The 19,176-nt window shown below is 23.8% G+C and overlaps 1 protein-coding gene across 1 annotated transcript; it reads left to right on the forward strand.

Moving 5' to 3' along the window:
* The first annotated feature begins 1,146 nt into the window (after positions 1-1,146).
* Positions 1,147-16,071, forward strand: LOC132917821 (protein Wnt-1-like). The gene is made up of 7 exons (XM_060978756.1): positions 1,147-1,475; positions 11,387-11,519; positions 11,588-11,708; positions 11,810-11,970; positions 12,035-12,142; positions 14,607-14,878; positions 14,963-16,071. The coding sequence occupies exons 1-7, from the start codon at positions 1,408-1,410 to the stop codon at positions 15,150-15,152; spliced, it is 1,053 nt and encodes a 350-aa protein (XP_060834739.1). The 5' UTR covers positions 1,147-1,407; the 3' UTR covers positions 15,153-16,071.
* The last annotated feature ends 3,105 nt before the right edge of the window (positions 16,072-19,176 follow it).

The raw sequence follows: 19,176 nt of genomic DNA on the forward strand, positions 1-19,176 counted from the left end.
TTGCAATAAAAACAACAGGTTATTAATTTCATTAATATACGCCATTCCATATATTATTATTTTTTATCGTTAATTATTATCTTATATATAGATATAATAGATATTCATAATATTTATTTTTATATACCCATAACATAATATGGGTACATTTGTTATACATTTTAAGGTCACATATAATAAGATTGCATTATAGAAAAAAAAATTTCCAATATTGAATAGTTAATATAAAGTTGGATATTGATCATTATTTATTTTACCAAATTTTAAATTGTATAGTTTCCGAAATAAAAAATAATAAAACAGCCAATTTAGTATGGCACAGTAGTAATATACGCATTTCAATATAAGTTAATTTAAGTATTGAAATATATGCTTTAAGAAATAAATTAGACATTTGCAGTTCAAATTTTAATGAAATTGGATACTTAACTAAGAATAACAATTTTAGTTATTTTGTTGCAATTCAAAAAAAAAAGTTGGGATTGAAATTTGTCGTATTATATTTAACTATTCACAATGGCATTTTAAAAATATTTAGATTAATTTTAAGTTATTACTTATTTATAGTTTATACTTACTAATGTCTTACTAAAGGTAAAATAAATTACTATAATAGCAATATCTTTAAATATATGATAATAACTTAATAATAATATAGGCTGACTATCTCCACTCAAAATCGTTTTTTATGTGGAATAATTTATCATTGAATTCAAATTTAACATAAACTCATTACAGTGACCTACTCAATGACAATATACAATACATTCAACTCCTACTATACATCAAAGTGATTACTTTCTTAATCACATTTTTAGAATTTTTAATATATTTGTATATATTTATTTTTTATGGAAACATATTATCGGTTGTATAGTTTATCCGAGCAATGTATCGATAATTTAACGACGCGCATGTTTCTGTATGAAGTGACTATGTATAAAATAGGTATATAAGAAGTGCGAAGTGTGCATGTATAGATAGTTAAAATTATGTTAAAATAACGAAAATTATTTTTTTTAGCCATGGTGCGTTGTTAAGTCGTTGTCGTGCGAGAAAAAGTTTCTATCGTACGGTTACGAATATAATCAGTTTATTAAACATGGTACACATATATAGCGTCAGAGGGCTGACTGAAGGGAATGGCCGCGAGTGATTCGGTTTCAGTTGCCAGAAGCATCCCCAAGTGGTCGGTTTAGATTGTCTGGCTTTGTACTTCGTCTTCGTTCTCGTTCTGTTGTAAACGAACCGCAAATAATACGATCACACATTTTTAAACCATGATTTATTTAAAATCAATTACTATGCAATATCTACATGTTTGGTGGACATAAAAACAATTTTTCTTTCAAAATTGAATAAAGAATTTTTCTATAATTACTGTGAAAAAATAAATCGGATACGGATATGTGGCTTACATTAAGACAGATCATTATGATTGTTGTTCTCTTCAACGTCTCAAGAGCAAATTGGTGGTATGTTTTATTAAAATATATTAAGTTTATATTAAACATAATAATATGTATATATATAATATGTACGCACATGCATTTTTTGTTTTCTGAAACAAACATTTAAAAACTGTATACATATTTTATTTGAATTTAAAATCGCGGTTAAATTAAATGCTATATTTTTTTTTTATATAACAATTTAAAGTATGTCAAACAAATATATTTTAAACCAGTAAATGGACTTCGATGCAAAATCAAAAATAGAAATATTAGAAACGATTTAATAATAAAAAAATAATAATAATACACGTAAACTTATATTTTATAGAAATTTAAATTTAAGTTTGTGTATAAAGAAATAGACAATATTTCTTATTTTTTTTTTTTTAATTATTACCGAACTAAAAATCATAAATGCGATGAACTGAGGAGAAATAAATACAAATTAATATTGCTATCAAAAATGCAAATATAATAAGTAGGTAGTTTATCTATTTAGTTTAAGTTTATTTATTTAATTAATTTAAATATCACAAAAATTAAAATTAGTATTAATTACATTTTATTACTACATAATTACTTAAAAGAAAATTAATGGTTTATAATTATAAATATTGTGAATTGTTTGATTGAATAAATTTTTACCGTAAATAGACCACAGCTATCCTAACTTTTTATTGTCTTTTCATACTGGAAAAATTTGATAAACTTAAGAGTGTATATTTTATTATACTGATGCATATTTAGAATTTTCTTATTTTACTTAAAAAAAATTCACATTTAAATCTTGATATTTGTATAATTTATAACAAATTTAGATTAATCTATATATAATTTAAATGTCCATTTTAACACCAATCTATTGAATTTTAATCATTTTTGATTTAAAGTATTATAAAGTATCTATATGGATACAATTTTTTATCAGTATTTGAATAATCACAATTATATTTATTTTTAAATTTGAATTCAACAAACTATAGAAATATTTAATTTTTTTAATCTATGAATATTTTCAAATATTTTAATTTTTATTCTTCGTGTACCCAAGTAATATGTAGTAGCTAGTATTTTCAATTAAAATTATCTGAATTTTTACATCCAGAAATATAAGATTATCTAGTGAAGTATTAATTTATGAGAGTTTATGATTACACTTAATTCCGTTTAAACTAAAGGTCTTACAAATATTTCAGTTAATTCACTTTAATTGAAATGTTTGTAAATATTATATTTTACTACTTTTATTCTATCGGACGTAAACGAAAAATCATTTATGTAAAATTAATAAAAATCCTAAAAATTGAACAGTAAATAAGACTGGTTAAATAAAAACCAGTCTAATATTCAAAACCAGTAAACATTCTGTGGACATCTCTAAGCCATATGGTTTAGTACGGTTCATAAAATTTACCAATGAATACATTTTTAATTTTCTGGATGAATAACCAAACCGATACACAAAAAGTTAGGTGATGCGTTTTATCCTTCATTGGCTATTAAAGGAAATGGCTTTCTTTAATCCCTTTTATAAAAAATAAAAATAAATAAGCGGCGGTAGTTATGTTTTTTGTAAGTACCAATTATTTTTACTTTGTATAAGATAAGAGTGTTAAAATCATATTATATGCCTCCAGTTATATTTTATACGCACACATGATATTTTTTGTCTAGTTTATTTATACTTTAGAGTTTAGTTGTAACACAAGCCCGGTCCTATACCATATTTAAACAAAATAATCATGCACTTGTAAAATTCGTTGTTAATAAAATTAATACATCGATTAAAATATTTTATTTGAATTTCTATAATTATTTATAATTAAACTGCTAATATATTATATAATACTATTTAATAATATCGATATAATAATATAATTGAGGTAGGGGCAATGTACAATAGTAGTTTGAAATTTAAAATATATTTGTATTTAATAGACGCGTATTATACCTACTGTGTTTTATTAAATGCGTATACTCGAACTTAACATACAAACGCATAGTTTTATAACAGCTATATTATTAAGAACTATTTTAGACAGTAGCATATAGAACTTAAAAGACATATAACTTTTAAACATTTAAATGTTTTATTAATCATACGCACTAAGAAAAGTTCTGTTATATAAATTTTCCTTTAAATTAATAATATGTGATTATAACGTAACTACGTAATTATGCGAGTATACTTCTAATTTGTAAAAAGTAAATATAATTTTGGCATAAAAATGCAAATAAAATTAAAATATGAATTAAAATTACTCTATGATTAAAATAAAAATTTTAATAATTTAATAATATTTAAAATAAAAAGTTGGCTGGGTTATTGACGATATATTTAGTATGGTTAACGTGTATACTGTATACTGTGTGAAGAGAACCATAAATTATACTATACAGATGAAATTATAGTAATAAACTTATCAAAAATGAGTAATATATAGGTAATAATTATAATTTGACACTTTTGACATTGTGTATCAATAATTATCGTGTGGATTAGGTATAGAGAAACTAGATTTAATTCAATTTTAAAACTATAAAAGTATTTTGTTTAGGTATGGAAGGTACCTATAATGATTATACTAAAATAGTAAAATATAGTTAATATAATATTAATTATTATTATTTATTATAATTAAAAGATTTGAACATTCGAAGTAATATTGTGTTAATCACATTACTAATATTATATTACCATTAGGAGGTACCCAATTATCTACATTTTATAATTGTGCATAAATTACTTATTGATTTATTAAAATTAAAAAAAAAAATTTTAAATGACGATACGCTTATTCTTTGTTGAAACAAGAAAATTTACGTTTATACCTACGTTGTATAAAAAACACTACGATTGAATCTAGATATCTGCGTAAATGTTTATATCTATATTGTTGCGCAAAGAGACGTGCAGCCGCGCGAGTTACCGCCACCGGACGTCACGCGGGGTTTTTACGGATTTGCCGTTTATAAACGAAAGTTTCGGGCCGCGCGTGTTTCGGGATAAAGAGGGGAGGCCAGTGGTAATAAAGTCGTTTTTATGTGTCGATCATAAAGTACAAAAGCCGTTTACGAGTGAGAGGGACGCATTTTTCTGGGGGTGCCGTTTTCTGTTTTCAATAAAGATACGAACGGCTGTGGCGGCGGTGTGGGGAGGGGGTCTCGTGGCAGTGTACGGACGCGCATAATATGCAGCTGCACGGTCTTGTATTCGTTTTTTTTTCGCGTTCCGGGGTTCGATGTCGGAGGCGGTGGCAGTGGGAGTTAGGAAGGGGGGGATATAAAATTTATAGGTTGCGAAAACTATAAAATGAGACGATTTCCAGAGTTTTGCCGGTGAAATTAAGTTTCCCCGTCGTCCCCTTTTTTTGTGCTGCCTCTTGCCCCGCCATGGCCGTTTAAATTTTATATCATCCACATACTATAGATATATATATATACACACACACACACAAATAATAATAAAATAATAATAATAATAATAATAGTCATTATCGCACTAGCTGCCGCCGTCCACCGGGCGCATTCAAACAGCACACGCGCATAATAATACTATATATATATAAATATTATATGCGCGGGGATCATATCTATTGCACAAGCACAATATAATGTTTACGATGCGAACGTGTTTCACGCAGGAACCAATAAATTTTGAAATAAATCCTGTCGAGAACTAATACATTTTGGTAAATAGGCAACTAGATTTACGAAAAATTTGTATAATATAGCTATATATTATACATTATAAAAACATATACTTTTACTTTTATACATAACTATGAAAGATTAATGTTTTCTTTTATCATAATATTATATAAACATACTTAATAAATTTTATTAGCAATTTAAAAGCAAAAAACATATAAACTATGTTAAACTGTAAAAATTGTTTTATATATAGGTACATAAGTACTTTTAAATCATGATGCCTACATTTGTAGACATATTATATATAACCTACACTGAACTTTATTATAACGTTTAAACCACTAAGATCTAAACATAAAGAAAAATTACTATTTACTTAAAGTCGATAAATATTTAATGAAACTTTAAATCAACATTACTAAGTAGCCTTTCTTTTGTTCAGTACCTTTTAATGAAGGTTGTAAAAAGTCCTTCCATTATAAACCTTTTATATAGACTTAAAAATACGTAGGTACATCTTTGTCGAGTTAATCCTGAATACTATATTACAAACTCTATACTAAGTATTTAATGTGGTCTTGGCGTTTACTTAGGACATCTTTCTAGTTATATAAATACTGAATTAACTACAAAATACAGCACGAAAAATTGTACAGAATAATTAATAAATATAAATAATAGTTTATATTAAGTCCTGAAACGGGTATTATCCCTCCCCCATCAGTCACGATATATATTATGTAACTATATATAATAAATACATGAAAAATATTAATTATATATTTTTATGTACTAAAGTCAGAACACTTTTAATACTAAGACAAAAAAAAACAAGGAGATTTAGAAAATATATAAATAATTCCCAATTACTAAAAACTATGAATAAAAAATAAATGTAATGACAGAAACGTAACAAAAAATGTATCTTGTCATCCTCAGGGCGAGTATAAATACAAGACAAAACCTTATTATGATATTTTACTCGGTTTCTATTTCCTAGTAAGTATAATTGTTATACCACGACTCACGAGTCGTAATCTATGTTCCATATACTTATAATACTTAACAGAACCAATCATAAAACCATTTTTAATTAATTTTATTAGGGTTATTATTTGTTAGTTGTTTCTTTTTCATTCAGTATCTTAAAGAATTTAAAATATATAAATTGAGTTTATATTGTAATTTGTAATATATTATTATTGTAAATTTGCATGCATTAAAATGAAGACTAATACAACTATGAATTTGGTTAAAATAAAATTCCGGACATAATTTAATGTCTTGTTTATTATCTACTAAAATGGCTGAAAAAACAATATCAGTACCTAATAGTGTAATGTGATTAAAACAAAATTTAGATATTTCGAATCAATATAAAATATAAATATAAATAAATAAATAAATGTAAAGGTATACAATATATTATGAAAGTTTTAAACTAAATTGCAAGAATAGGAACTTATTAAACCTTTAAATAATTATGACTTATTTTGAAAAATCCAGAAAAAAGAATTCAATGCTTTTTTGAGTATTGCAGTATTGTATACTAATACGTTTGTGTCTGGAAATGATCAGTCACAAACATCATTATAACATTATATAGCTAGGTTATTTTAATAATAACTAATAAAGCTACAAGTATTAACCAATGTTTTATTATGTAATAGTATGGCTACACTTAATTATTATTTTTTAACTACTTATCAACTTTACAATTTAAAAGTTATAGCTTACAAAAAAATTACGGATACTGCCTTAAATATGAAAGTTTTCGTCTACAATGCTACATAAGAATGGGAAAAAAATATATTCTCTATTGTATAGCTTATGTTTGGTAAGAAAAATTGAATTCAACTTTAAAATGTATCACATGTAAGTATCAACGTTTCATATTAATCAAGGAATCGTAAAAAAAAACATTTCCGGTTTTCATATTTACTTATACATAATATACTATAAGCTTTGTATGGCTTTTATATTATTGACTTCTGTTTAATGTGTGTATATGTTCTTTTACGATCACAAATACCGCCACATGTTTATGATATAGAATCCGAGTAAACAGTGAATTCTTTTACGTTCTTCAATATTTATTTTGTATATAACTGATTTAGATCTTTACTGGTAAAATTAACAAATCTTGTACAGTTTTAAATTGTTTAAAGGGAGCTTAATTAAATAAGTTGTATATTACTTCAATTTCTAAATAAAATATTCTTCAATCAGAAATGAAAAATGACGTAATTTTGTTTTATAAATATTATTATTATTATTGTTATATTTATAATTTATATTTTATAAAATTATTATTATTATTATTATTTTTAACAATTATTTGTATAATCGCAATGTATCTACTACTAACAAGAAAAATACCTACTCAACAATTTAGAATTTTATGTACAAGTAAATACAAAATATCTAGGTATTTAATAAGTCCATTTTGCATTTATTATACGTCATTTATTTTATATTATTATAAAGTAATATAGAAAATTTGTCAATATTTATATTGTATATTTTTATTAATATATACAGAATGTACGTAAATTGTAAATAGACAATTGTAATGTAATTTAGGTATGATATATATTAATTTATATATATATATATTTAACTATAACTATTGATAATATGTAGTATTTCGTATTTAATATTATAATGATATTGCGATTAAATATAATAATTGAGAATAAAATTGTATAGTTAAAATAAAAAACTAATTTTAGTTCTAAATTATATTGCTGAAATTAGTTGTGATTATATCTATGATCTATTTATTAGGTAATTAAATCCGTATTTATAAAATTGCCATTTTAAATTACCATATAAATAGATTTATTTGGTTTATTGTAAACAATTAGAAAACTGTTAAAAAATTATATGCAAATTAATTGAATAATTAAAAAAGATTCTTTTAACTCACAATGTGTTTAAAGAAAATCATATAAATTTAATCATTTTTTATTATAACTATTTATATAAATTAATGTTTACAAAATGCATAGTGCGTGAACATATACATTTACAATGTATATATTTATTTGTTTATTTAAGTTATTATACTATTAAAATAATTTATCTGTAGCAAACATACATTTTAGGATAAATAGTTCAGTATGTTTAAATTTTGTTTTATTAAAAACATTCTGTATTGTATTTTAACATTTATCAGTATTAGATAATAAATCTTTATATTTATTCTAAAGTTTTTTTACATTGTCCGTACAAAAATGTTTGCAAATAAATTGTCAATTATACGTTTTTTACCTTTTAATGCTGATATACTTGTGTACTATATGTGTGTATTCAAATAAATTAGTAAAATAAAAATGGTACTAATTTAAAAAAAATATATAAGTTGCTCAGATATCCGGTTAATTGTCTGTACTATAATATGTAGGTATATAATATGCAATGCACACCAATGTTATTTGGGTGAAGCAAGGTGGAAGAAACTACAAAACCCATGTACCGCGAGCCTTAAATAGGTTTCGAAAACTCTCATGTTACCTTCCAGCTGTCATGTCATATTACAATCATCCTATTTTTTTTTTATGAGTATGTTGATGAAAATGAGAGCATTATGGATGAATTATGGTTTGACCGTAGGAATTTAGACAAGTACAATGGCATAAAAAAAAATTACAAAACTACTAAATATATTTTTATTATTATATATAATGTTTTATGTATATTGTATATTATAAAACTAACTCTATAGTCTATACTCTAACATTCTATTACTACTTAGACGCAGTTTTATTTGAATTAAATACGAAAAACTATGAACAATTTTATAAATTATAATAACCTACTTGAGTATAAATACCAATATAATGGCGAGATACAACTAATTTAATTAATGTTCACGTTGATTTTTGATTTATACAATTTTATTTTTTTTCCATATAAAATAATCAATTAACAAAAATTTAGAATATTTGGGTTGATACTAAGTGGAAGTCCTTATGATTTCAGTGCAGAAAAGAGATATATTGTGAATTTGTGACATTAAATTAGTATGAAATAATGTCTTCCAAATGTTTTGAAATTTTTCTTTTGTTTAAAAATCACTTTTTACTATAACAATTATCAATTTTCCAGTGTTATTATAAAAATCTTTTGGATTCTGTCATTCTGAGCGGAGCGGGAAATATATTTTTAATATTCTTTACTTAAAAAAGTGTTTTAAAAAAAAAATAGTAAGAATTATCGTAGCATACAACTTATGCTAATCATCACTTTACTCTGCAGGGTTCAAAATATTTATAGTCTTACTAAATTAATAAATACTTAATAGCTAATAGTTCATAAATTAAGTATATTCAAATTAGTATCTATACATATGCATTGGATTTATTTATCTGAGCTGATATCTGTATTAAATACCTATATTAAACCTACCGTCATAAATTATACCTACTCTGTAAAGATGAGGTAAAATTCACAGATTTTGGATTTTATTTCTCAGTTGAATGTCATCGGGGGGCCAAAATGGCCGGTGATTGACAGATAAAGGAAACCAAAAAGGCGGAGCCTTGTCTTCTGAATTCAAGGGGTTACTAGGCAACCATAACATAACAATATGTGCCTGTTCTAGAATAACAATATGCAGGTCTAATAAGGACGTACATGCGTTATGTACGAATAATAACCCTTGTTGAAAGAACGCTACTAGAGGTACTTGGAAATCTAGCGTAGGGGTGATTTCACTGATTTTAGGGGACTAATTAGTATAAGGTTTATTAGACGGCTTATGTCATTCAAACTTGAGTTTTTACAAGTGGCAAATTAATATGTTTATCCCTTTTTAAATATATCCAACAGAATGAAAAGAATTACCTGCAGGGTACCTACATTATGCGTGTAAGAACGCGAAAAAATGCATGTTTTCAACACGAATATAATTATTTTTTTAAATAAATATTAATATGTAAATAGATTCGCAATATATATATTTTCAAACAACCAATCCACTTTTCGTTTAAAAGTTATTATATTATTTATTTATATAATCATGTGCCACATGAATAATTATAAAATAATAATATGTTTGTAATTTCCTTACAAAATAACTACCAGGACGCTGAAATAAGAATTTTTATTTTTTGGACTAAAACTAAAATTATTTTAAATGAATATAATATATTATTCATATAGTTGTTTTATTAGATATTAATTATAAGTTATACTTCACTATATATACATCATATTAATCCTACTAATTCATAAGTTGTTATTAATAATTATACTACATAGTGTCGTTCATAATTAATGTAGAATACATATCTTATAAATTATAGCTAATACTCATCATAAAAAATACTAAATACTGCAGATATATAATACACCTATATTATAATAGATCGTCTTATTAGTTGCCTTGGGCATAAAAAAAATGTAATAAAATTTCAATAGAAAAGTTGTCAGTTATGTTTTATATACCTACACTTTGTGATTTTTTGCCGCCAGTTCAGTGGCCCTGTTTCGGCTTAATAATTACTAGGTTACTTTAATAATTTGACTCAGATAGATCACGCCCCCTGCGTTTAGGTGTTTTTTTGTTTTAAAGTATTAAATTAAATAGCGACGGCTAAATAAAAGTATTTATTGTCAGTAATTATAACACCCATAAGTTATTTCGAATGTTATTCGATAGAATTAAAAGAAAAAAAAACCATTTGGTTATATGATCATTTTTTTTTCATGTTTAAATATTCAAGGAAAAAATATTATAGAATGGAATAACATTAAAGATTAAGTTGTATAGCTGTTTTTTTATAGGTATACACAAGTTGTTTTACTCAACATCTTTTAATTGTAAAATATAGTCTAAACCTGATTTATAACATGTAATACATTTATACGGTCTGTCGGTCTAAATAAATTCATATTTATTGTATTGTGAATATTGAATAGTGAATAGATATAGGTAAATAAATTGGTAAAATATTTTTAGAAAAATTAAAAATTACATTTTGATTTTTAGTAAGAAGAAGAATTTATTGATATTCGTAAGGTGTTTTTTTTTTATGTATTTCGTACATGTATATATTTTGCAACAATCTGAAAGTGTTATCTTAATGTAGTATAACATTTACTAGAATTTTACTCTCGTTTATTTGTATTATATATATATTTATTAAAAATATATGTTAATTATATAACTTTGAAAACATATCTTTATGGTAAAAGGCAATAATAATATATATGTACGTAAGACATTATGTATTTAAAATATTATTTACATTTTTCTAACACAATTCTTATAGGTATTTGGGACTGCAAAATTACCCACCAAGAGAGTTTAACCCATTGCTTAGTCATAAAGAAAATTGTTACCGATATCCATTTTTGAAAAGTAGACAACAACAACTCTGTGATCTCGGAGAAAAAATTATGAGTGTAAGTAAGTGTTCTACACAAGAAAAAAAGAATTTGAAAAATAGTTATTTTATATATTTTGCATGTAGGTTGTGAGCAGTGGAACAAAAATGGCTATTGAAGAATGCCAACATCAATTTAGTACACAGAGGTGGAATTGTACAACATATACAAATAATACGTCTGTGTTTGGCAACGTATTGTCATATAGTAAGTTCAACTGAATCCATAAAAATATGTTAAAACAACAATTATTTGTTTGTACCCTTTTTTAACATACAATGCTAATGTTTACCATAACAAACATTTAGAAAGTAGAGAAAAAGCATACGTGAACGCTATAACATCGGCCGGAGTAGCATATGCGATTACAAAAGCATGCTCAAGAGGTGAACTGAACGAATGTAGTTGTGACAATAAAATTCAAAGAAAACAAGCTAAAAAGAATTGGCAATGGGGAGGATGTTCAGAGGTTATTATACCGAGCTTTATCATGAACAATAGATGAATTGAAAATTAAACTTTTATTTTTATAGGATATACGTTTCGGTGAAAAGTTTAGTCGTGATTTTGTCGATTCCATAGAAGACGTCGATAGTGTTCAAGGGCTAATGAACGTACATAATAATGAAGCTGGTCGAAGGGTAAATAAAAATTATGAAATATTTTTTTACTTTATAGTTGAAATTCTCAAATATACATTTTAAATGTTTTTTTCTGTAAGGTTTATTTTAGTTTTTGCATATAATATTACCTATTGCAGTTTTTTATAAAATTCTTATTGTGCAATATAATAGTATACAGAGTGTCCCACGGAGATCTGACAAATGAAATAATAAAATCACCTTTGTTCTAATCAATATTTTTATAAAATTTCTTTTAAATATAATTCATAGGCACTTGCATTACATTTTTAGTATACATTTTTTATTTTTTAATACCGAAAATAAAAAACTTAAAAATTGATTAAAAAAATTTCCAAAATATTCAAAATAGCCAATTTTTAAATCTGAATAAAAAAAAATTTAGGTGGTAAAAAACATATATTTAAGTCAAATGGCTGTTTTTTACAATTTTTTTAAATATCAATATTCTCGTTAGGTAAATTACGATTTAGTTTCTGTTAGAAATATTAAAATTTCAAAAAATATAATTTTTTTTAAAAATATTATATATGAACATTTTTAAATAGGTGCATATTAAAATCTAACTATTTTTTTTTATTGTTTTACATAAACTAAATCGTGATTTATTTAACGAGAATATTGATATTACAATTTTTTTTAAAAAATCAGCCACTCGATTTTAATAAATGTTTTTACCATCTAAATTTTAAAAAAAAGTAGATTCACAAATTGGCCATTTTGAATATTTTGGAAAATTGTTTATCAATTTTTTAGTTTTTTATTTTCAGTATTAAAAAATAAAAAATGTATACTAAAAATGTAGCACCAGTGTATGAATTATATTTAAAAGATTTTTTTTTTAAATATTTATTTAGAACAAAAGTTATTTCATTTGTCAGATCTCTGTGGGACACCCCGTATATAAAGGTGAAAATATATTCAAATATTTAATTTAAATATATAAATACCTATAGTTACATGTATGTATAATAGGTAACTATTGGTAAATATCTACTACCAGAATATTTTTATAGCAACAACCATTAACGGAAGAACACCTATGTTATTCGTAAATAATTTAATATATGTCATTACATTTACTGATTATACGTAAAAACCAAATATAAATGTACAGATTGTAAAAGAGAAAAATAAACGTTTTTCTATAGAACAAACAAAGATTATTATGTTAAAATATTATTAAATAATTTTAAAAAACTAATTGTATACTAAAAATATAATATTATTTATAAACAATTTTTAATAAAAAAGTTTTGCTACTTAATCAAGTATGATGATTTTATTGCTAAATTGTAAATTGATCTACAATTTTAGATTCTGAGTGGAGCGATGAATAAATTGATTTTACAATGATGTATGTTTTATTTTTTTTTTTTTTCTGTGTAGACGATAAGAAATTGATAAAATGCTTTGATTATCAAAAATGGAAGTGATTTCTGGTAGCAAATTGAATTTAGTTTGTACTTAAAAGAGTTTAAAATAAAAAATCTTTAGTGCTGATTTTTATAATCGGGAAAAACCAACAAAAAAATCAAGGAAAAACAAGAACTTTTTTGTAAATCTAATTTTTGACAAAATTAATTTTGTTTTTTTAGTTACTCAACAATGAACAATAAATATTCTTAAAATTTTCACCAAATGTTAATAATATCAATTTAATTACGATAAAGCGTTCAAAATATTAAGTATGACTCTTTTTGAGCTATTTATAGGCATGAGAAATTTTCAACATTTTTTTGTAAATGCCGATTAAAAATTATTTGCTGGTTAGAAATGTTTAAAGTTTAATACAATGCTTCTCATAAATTCTTAATTTCTCAATGAAAAAACATCGAAAATCTATAGTCATAATATTTTTTATAAGCATTTCAAGTTAAAATTTTTACAAAATTTGTCAAAATATCAGAAATATTCAAATTATTTTGTAGTTAAAATTCATAGAAATTTATTGTTTTTATATCTTTTGCAGTATAATTTGAAAATTGAGTACAAGGTATTTTTAAAATTTAACACGCCCATAATAGTGACACAATCAACATCTAATGTACAGCTGAACGATTCCCACTCACCTAAGTTTTATTTACATTGAAATTTTTATAGTATTATTTTATATTTAAATATTTAATATTATGTTCAACATAAAATTACTAACTTATAATTAAATATTAAAACAATATTATCAACTATTCTTATTATTTATAAAAACCTTCATAACTTCATCACACGTATTCAAATCACATGTGTAAGATACTAAGATGGGTTTTTAATTCCAAATTTCCAAATTTCCAAATTATCTATTAAAAAATACTAATGTTATTTTTATGAACATTTAAATTATGGATTTTTTTTCTTAGTTTAAGAGTAAATATTTACATACACCCTTACATAAACAACAACAAATAAAACAATACAATTTGAATGTTATAATAATTAATTATTAAAACTTTATTTAATTTTCTAGATTATTCGCTCTAGTATGCAAAAAGTATGCAAATGTCATGGTATGTCGGGTTCATGTAGTGTACGTATCTGTTGGATGAAACTTTCATCATTTCGGGATATTGGGGATTCATTGATGGTAAGATATGAAGGTGCTTCACATGTTCGACTTGGTGAAAAGAAAAGAAAGAAAATTAAAAAACTACGACCAATCAGAATAGACAGAAAAACACCAAATAAAACGGAACTCGTATACTTAGATACATCTCCAGATTATTGTGAACGTAATGAATCGTGAGTAATTTTTATTTTAAACGTACAAAAATACAGCCAGTACAGACAGTACAGTTATATTAATTAAATATTGTTTTAATATAGATTGAGCATAATGGGTACTTACGATCGAGTATGTCAAGGATTAGATGGCTGTAGACATCTATGTTGTCATAGAGGATTTCAAATTAGATTAAGGGACGTAGAAGAGAAGTGTAAATGTAAATTTATTTGGTGTTGTAATGTTGCTTGCGAAATTTGTAGGTACAAAAAGGAAGAATATATTTGCAATTAATCACATTTTGTATAATATTGAGAGTTCACGAATAGCTCTAATAACTATGATATTTATTATTTGGTTTGTCCTAAAAAAAAAAAATTAAACAAATAACGATTCTAGTATTCTCATCACTAATTAGGTACTTTGTATTATTTTCTACAAAACGCATAATGAATTTATTTGAGTTTGAAGCCGAAAAAAAATGTCACCGACTTGTTCGAGTCTCAGCTGGACAATATAGAACCTTTATTGGTGTGTTTTTAAAATACAAATTACTATTACATAATAAGTTTAGTCAGTAGAAATTAGGTTTAATAGTTACCTACCTATTAAGAAAATGACTGATGTGTATGAGTGATGAGAATTCTAGGACTCATCGATTGACAACTATATAGATAACTTGATAACGTTTTTAAATGTACCTATCATTTATTTGTCTACTTATTTAAATTGTCTTAAATACATTCACTGTCTAATATGGCATACCTAAAATAACATATTATGGCAATGAGATATTTTGTATTATGATAATAATCTTTATTTTAATAATTTATTTAATATTGAGTGCGCACGTTTACTTCCCACTTCTGTCCTATAGTTTTCTGTTATAATTTATTCAATATTATATTTAGTCATATTAATTATTAATACGCACACGTGTATTTATTAGTTGTTTTCTAGAGTTTACTTTTTTTTATCATAGTATATCAGTTAAGTTTTTTTTTTTTTTTTATATATATTATAAGAAAAATAAATAATCTATTTTATTATTTTTTAATTATTAAATTAATATAATATTTTTGTCATAATTTAAAAAATCTAAAAAGTACATTTTATTCATGAGTTAATTATAATATAGAATTTTAATTTTCAATGATGACATGACATTGTATGTAAGACATGTAACTATAGTAATAAATTAGTTTGAGACATTTATTGTATTGTTTTTGATAATTTTTTACTGAACGAATAGCATATTTAAATACAATGTATAGAATACAATTATATGTGACGGTATATGAGATAGTTATTATATTAAGACACACAATTAAATGTGAGGTTAAAAGTTTCAAATTATTTCCATCTGAAGTTCATTATATAACTATTGTTAAAATGTAGATGTGGGGGAAAGGGAAAATGCTAAAATCATGTACCTAGGCCGTAATTTTTAAATTATGAGGTATAATTGTATAATACAATACATAATATGAACTATTGACTATAGGTCAAACATTTTATTTTTTTTTTATCATTAAACATTACCCAAAAATACCACTTCAATAAAAAAATTCCTATTAAAAATGACTATACAAAATCAGAAGAATTAATAACTAAACCATATTATTATTAAGTATAAAGACAATGTAAGTTCTAATTTTTCTTACCAAATTTTTTCTATATTGTTAAACTGAAAATGTGATTTTCCAAAACAAATGACTATCTATTAAAGATTTAGTGAAACCTATCAACTATCAATGTATTAAAATATCCTGATATTTTTAAACGTTGTATATTATTGTATCTATTCAATATTTCTGTGACATCATCTGAAAACATAGGTAAGCTTAAATTAATATAATATACGTAACTTAACTTCACAGGAATAATTAACAAATATTTCTATTTTAAGAAGGTATTGAAAAATTCCATACATCAAAAATATGTAAGTATATTGATAGTGATATAAATGCATAATATCATAAACAACTGCGTTTTGCTAACTTAAAAGTAATTACAAAACAATTGTACCAACTTATTTTAATATTATTGCCCATTAAATCAGGAATTTTTCTAAAAATTATCCAAAAATTAAATATAGCCAAAAATATATATTTGACTCCAATAATGCCTGTACAAAAATATTTTTTTATTTCAGGCCAAATATTTTAATTGATTTTTTTTATGTATAGATAATCATTTAGAACATTTAGAATGAGATATGAATTAGTTCGATAGTTTCCAGAATGGTTTTGACTTTCTTATACACCTAGGACCTCTGTTTACATAAGTAAAAATATTTAAATTATTTAACAAATATTATAAACAAAATAAGTGCTTAATTATTGAAATGATTACAAATTTAAATCATATATTCATATTCAGTAGGTAATGCAACTAAATATTTATAGGCGAGAGCACGGGCGTAACTTGGGCAATTTTAATGGTGGGGGGCAAATTTTATCTTATGTCGATATATCATATACTTAAAAGTTAAAGATACTTAAAGTCTAGAGACTAAATATACTTAATCAGTGGAAACTGAAAAGCATAACATAATAATATAATTATCTAAGCTAAATTTTTATTGTAGCATGTAAAATTAAATTACATGATGGAAAAAGCTTGATAAGATGATAGTTTATTTAATAAAAACATTCTGAATTTCTATATTCTACCTATTACTTTATTTTCACATATTTATTTCCGAAGATCATAAGTCATAACGTTATAATTGTTATAAATATTATATATAATATACATATACCTAATGTTATAATGTATAGTTATTACTTATTATATATATATCATAATAAATGTAAATATGATGTAAAACTAAACAATTAATTATGATTAGGTAATGATTATACATTTATACCCACCTACTAATAACAATTGAAATCATCTACCTCTTTCTGTTGAATCTGCATCATACTGATCAATAATAGTACTAATAATAAATATAATATTAATAGTATTCATTTTAAAAGTTTTTTTTAATATGTAAATAGCCATGTTGCTAAGTTTTTCTTGGCCAATGGTCTTTCTTGTAAATGTTTTGAGGCGACAAAGAAATTAAAACAAACGTTCACTCGAAGCAGAAGCAGAACTAGAATAGAAAGAAAATTAGACCAGGCGTCTATATGGACGAGGGGATAAGCATATTTTATGTAGACCAGTCATAACATAGTTTTTAAATAATTAGTTGGGAGTAGAACATTTAATCTAATTGGTATTTTATGAAATCAAAAATAAAAAAATCTTAAAAATCAGGAAAAACAAAAAAAAATAAGCAAAGCGGGAAATTTTACGCCAGACCAGTATTTAACAAAATTAAATATTAATTCTTTATTTTGTTATAATCTAAAAACGAATATCCGTAGAAACTTTAAATCTTCACCGTGTGATGTTCATATATTATTACCATGGTATTGATAGTTTTGAAATTAACAATTTTTGAGTTATTTATATATATATTTAATAAAAATATGGGAAATTTTCGACTTTTTTAGTTTTTTTAATTTTAAATGTCAATAAAACTATTTTGCTCGATCAATAAAATTAAAAATTTAAAAATTTAATACGAGATTCCACATAAGTTGTTCCTTTACTGTATGAAAATATTAAAAATACATAAGTACAAGTTTTTTTATATGCATTGGAAGTTCAAATGTTTAAAAATTTGTTAAATCACTAACATTTACCAATTACAAATATCTTGTAATAAAACATTTATAAAATTTTCAATTTTTATAGCTAAGATTTGAAAATGTATTCTTCATAAGTACTTCATACTGGAGTCAAAATATTTAAAAAAATATACAAGCACAATTATTTTTTATAGACATTTTAGTTCTAACTTAGACAAATTTAGATAAATTAATATAATGAATAACAATATTAATTATTTTGTTTTAATTCAAATACATTATTCGCGAGATTTAAAACTTTTAAGCATACTATAAATTTTAATATATGTAATGAAGTTTTTATATAATATTATATAAATTAATTGTAAATTGTAATATATTATTTAATGGCTATTTTTACCAAGAATCTAAATATACTAATTTTCGGTAAGGTGGTTTTACTGGTATTAACTCAAAAGCACGAATAAGATAAATCTTAATTCATGTTCAAAAGTTAATACACGATGTAATATTGTAGTCACGTAGAAGATCTTCTCTACATCGTGGTTAATAATATCAATATGGTATAAATATACATATATTATTATAATAATTAAATATTAATACAAGTAATATAATAATTAATAAATGCAATGTTTTCAGCAAAAATTATATCAATTAACCACATTATT

This window comes from Rhopalosiphum padi, chromosome 1 (assembly GCF_020882245.1).
Source record: "Rhopalosiphum padi isolate XX-2018 chromosome 1, ASM2088224v1, whole genome shotgun sequence".
Taxonomy (NCBI): domain Eukaryota; kingdom Metazoa; phylum Arthropoda; class Insecta; order Hemiptera; family Aphididae; genus Rhopalosiphum; species Rhopalosiphum padi.